Source organism: Gavialis gangeticus, unplaced genomic scaffold, assembly GCF_001723915.1.
Source record: "Gavialis gangeticus isolate Ggan-Ray unplaced genomic scaffold, GavGan_comp1, whole genome shotgun sequence".
Taxonomy (NCBI): domain Eukaryota; kingdom Metazoa; phylum Chordata; order Crocodylia; family Gavialidae; genus Gavialis; species Gavialis gangeticus.
In genome coordinates this window covers 106,652,033-106,656,450 of record NW_017729024.1, presented here as the reverse complement: position 1 = coordinate 106,656,450, position 4,418 = coordinate 106,652,033, and the positions used below count along the sequence as shown (strand labels likewise).

The window sequence follows — 4,418 nt, the reverse complement described above, 5'->3', positions numbered from 1 at the left end:
TGAGTCTTCCTCATGGCTGCTGCCCCCTCCTCCTGGGCAGTCCTTAACTTATATAGCCCTTATGACCTAATTTACTTGGTCCAATGGAGGCCAGCACCTGTTGGCTGTCAGCCAACCAATTTGAAATGCATCACTGGTTGCTAGGCAGACTGGCAGTGTCTAGCTCAACAGGGAGCCCAAGCCCCTCATCCAGGTATGTGATGCCAGTCACGTAGGCAGAGAGAGCAGGTTTCCCCCCTCCCTCAGGAATGTATCCAGCTCAGGTTACCTAAAGAGATAGGCTAAGGTGTGTATCCTTTGCTGGGCACATCCTAACCAAATTGTCACAGAGCAGAGTTTTTGGGGAGAAACAGAGGTGGCCTTCTGCCTCAGATCCTGTTACTCATTAGCCAGAGCCAGCAGGGAGCAAACACCAGCACACATTGCTCGCAACAGCTTTATTCAAAATAGAGACAGCTTCGGGCGAGCTCCCTCACAGACACACAGCCTGTGAACATGGGGAGCAGCAGTGAACATTAGTTTTTTCACATTTTATAAACCTTAGTTCATGCTCATTAACATTCACTCCACCTTCTGTTCCACCCATTTCTCCTCCCATCTCAAGCTTCACCTCAGTTTACTATTTACTTCACTATTTACTATTGCCTATGCATTTCATTAATTTACATGCCTCTCTGTTAGGAGAACATGCATAAGACTTTGACCTCCACTTCTTTCAGTCACTTGCTGGTTCTTTCTGGTTTCTTGCTGACTTCAGCATCCTCTCCAAGGCCTTGCTTCTGCTTTATCTCCTGATAATAGCTGGTGAGCTGCATCTTGTTTTTCTTACACAAGGAATCATGCATCTTGCACACCACGCCATTGTTAGAAAACTGCTTGCTTAAGCATTTGCAAAGTTATTCTTAATATATCATTTTGCTTTGTGACCACCAGCTTTTGCTGAGACACAAAAAAAAGCCTTTATTCAGTTGCAAATCCAGTGCTCTCCAAAATCCAAATACTGTCACCCTAACACATACTTTGGTTGATTACATGTTAGAGGTTCAGTGATTGAAGAACATTTGTTCTGTGTGTTTGTTTTTGTTTTGATGACCTTTTCTGAGATGGAAAGTCCCTATGGAGTTTGATAGCAAGGGACACCTCCTGTATACTTATATAATTGGACCTCTTCCCAGCTGGGTGAGGAACAGGACAGAAGGAGAAGCAATGGATAATGCATCCCTAGGGATGGTTGTTTCTGAAGAGTTACAGATGTAGTGAATGGAGGTTTCCTCTTAAAACAGAAGAGGCAGAGGAAACTGCCCCCAAGAAGCCCCCTTCCCCCACCAAGAAGCCACCATCAGGAAGCCAAACATCCTACTTTGCTCAATTTAGAGCTAGTGGTCAGCATGAAACAGCTTGTATTGTACACCAAGTGGCAGAAGAGCATGATCAACCCAGGTCACACTACCATTTGAGTGGCATCCTCCTCCCCAGCCACAGGTTTGGCAGAAATGTCTGAGTGAAACGTGGTGACAATCCTGAATATCAAACTGTTTTCTGATACACAGCAGTTCCCACAGCAGCTTAGCAGTCCTCCTGCTAGTGATGCGTTTATACTTTATCACTCCCTGTGGGATGTGTGCACTGACTCTTGACTGTAAAATGTTGTGCGCAGGTGTCCAGGAAGCAGTGGTGACTTGCCTGAACAAACAGACAAGGGAGATTACAGATGAAACTCTGTGTGTGACCAGTCGCCGTCCTCCACAGCTATTAAAAGCCTGCAATCTGGAGCCCTGTCCCCCAAGGTAGGCTGCTTATATTATTTCCTTCAGTAGCTACACGTGTACAGGAGAGGAGTAACTATCATTAACTGATGCCTTCCAATGAATGTGCAGCCTCCCACATTCCCAGTGAAACTAGGAAAGTGGGGTCATATTTGCTGGTATGAACCAGGACTTCAGCAAAATGACTATAATTTCCATAATTGAAAACAAGGCCTGAAGTATTTAACCCAATTACATCTTCCCAAATTCGGTTTTCTGGGCCAAGCAAAGATGATTTAACTGTGTGAAATTCCATTGACTGTATTATACAAAAATTCAGATTAGATGATCTAATGGTCCCTAATGGTCATAAAATCCACAGGTATAAATGCTACATGGATGTAAGTCTTATTAATGATTGTAATAATAACAATTCCAAGATTGTTCAATGGGATTTGGAGGTACCACATCAAAAAACAAATCTAATACACCGGCATGAAATGATTCCAGCATAATGTTAATACTGTCCTAAGCTATTTAAACAATTGCAATAATACAAGAAACAGAGCACAAAGGAAATATTCCTGTCTCCCCAGCAGACACATATCTTTACTGTATTGTACTAATTAACCTCCCTGGGTCTTAGTCTTAATACAGACATTCCATTTCTCCTGGGAGAGTCACTGCTCTCCCAGGAGAAACTAAGAGTGTACAGATGTTCCCAATTTTTTCTCCCACAGAGAAATGACCAGTCCAGGAAAAAAATAACATGTGAACAATCAGTGTTAAAATAACTTCCAGAATAGTTTCTTCTAAGCAAGTGAATGTCTGTACACATTCTCTTTTGAAAGAAACCACAGCATAATCCTCTAGCATTCCAAGCTGCTTTGCTCCTGCCCCCCTCAGAAGATAGTATGTTGCGTTACTACTCCAGCCAAGCAGAGAGTAGAGCATGTCTCCTTCAAAATCCCACATTATACAGCAGGAAGACACAGACTGACGATGAGTGGTCTGGGCCAGCCAATCAGGACTGCTCTGTTCTCTGCTGCTATCTATTACCATGCTGAGATGTGTGCCCAGCCCCCCCACACACACCAGCTGTGCAGTGTCAGCATTGCAAGTTCTTGATTCTTCAAGGGCTCAGACTTCAAGTGTCTGTTCAGGCATCTCTAGATAATTTTTTCTACAAGAAGAACAAACCCAAGAGAATTCTCCCAAATGATTTGAATGTGTGTATGCAGCCTTAATTTGCTTAGTAATACAGAACAGCACTGAAACTAATGAAGGACAAACTCAGAGAAGCATCCAAATATTTGCCTGTTGATTTGAACATTGTCTATATCTGCCTGAAGGACTGGAGATCACTTCCTTTGGCTTCCATCATTTTTTATAACCCACAAAAGGCCTCAAGAGCATCTTTGTTCCTGTCCTTAACTCTCCTAGTGAAGGATACTGTGGAAAATCCTAACCTTAAAATTAGTAAACCTAAACCTAGAAAAAGGGCAGGGCACCATATTTATGTCACTTCTTAAACAAAATATATTTTAAAAGGTTCTTTAGTTTTCGTTAAATCTTTCCAAATCTAGAGAGAATTGTACGTGTATATTTATGAACTGCATACCTTTCTAATTGTCTAAAGCTTGATTCATAGTTATACTGAAGCTCAAATACTTCCTTCTGGCAGCATAAAGAATCCTTGAAGTGACTTTAAGTAATATATGACTATTTAAAAGCCCTTCTACATGGGCAGTGTGGTATAACAGAAGCCCTACTGTATCGCAAGAAGCTGTTCCTTGAAATCTCTACATATGTTGCATAATTATGTTGTCATATCAATAGGTTTGGGGTACAGTGTGATCCTGAAGCTAGAAATCAAATGTGTCCAGCATCAAAGAATAGTACTAAAGATATTTGGACAAAGGAAGTAATTTGATTGGATGACAGAAATTCTGAATTGAGTCATAATGACAGCCAAATGGACTGAACATCTTAACTAAATATTTCAGAACCTGTGTTATAAGTATACATTTAGTAAAATGAACTCCTGAGCAGTTGTGCTCTGTTAAACAGTGTGCACATACACATTTGTTAACATTTATAAAGCAATTTGAAAATGGAAAGAACTACGAAAATACTAAGTGGTACTACTGTGTCTGTCTATAAGTATCACCTATGTGCCCTTAACTTAGTGGAGACAGAACTTATTGATGGGGAATTTCTGTTTTAAATAAAGGGAGAGATAAACTTCTATGAAGTCTAATATAAAAGTGAAAATATCCATTGACTGAGGGGCCCAAAGCCTGTCATAGGCCTGAGGGGATCTGAGTTTGGCTCTTTTCCCTTTCAGATGGTGGCAGCTCTGCCAGCAGTGTAAAACATCACCCTTTTTGTCCTGTCCCTGGAAGTATAGAATTAGTCAAGCAAGTGAAATCCACAGGTGCATCTCAGGTAGGGCCAAGGAGGTGATCCTTCCCCTCTACGCGACACTGGTCAGGTCACAGCTGGAGTACTGTGTCCAGTTCTGTGCGCCCCACTTCAGGAGGGATGTGGACAACATTGAGAGGGTCCAGAGGAGGGCCCACCCACATGATCCGGGGACAACAGGGCAGACCGTACAATGAAAGACTGCGGGACCTGAACCTGTTCAGCCTTCACAAGAGAAGGCTGAGGGGG

General features: G+C 42.3%; 1 protein-coding gene across 11 annotated transcripts in view; it reads left to right on the top strand.

Moving 5' to 3' along the window:
* The window catches only part of ADAMTSL1 (ADAMTS like 1), a 936,448-nt gene that overhangs the window by 797,400 nt on the left and 134,630 nt on the right, over nt 1–4,418 (top strand). For all 11 annotated transcript variants that reach the window (XR_002097365.1, XR_002097366.1, XM_019517531.1 and 8 more), the window contains one exon: nt 1,658–1,787. Coding sequence is in view for 9 of the 11 variants with exons in the window: in XM_019517531.1 (XP_019373076.1) it covers nt 1,658–1,787 (130 nt within the window). In the remaining 2 variants the exon portion in view is untranslated. The remainder of the gene's footprint in view (nt 1–1,657; nt 1,788–4,418) is intronic.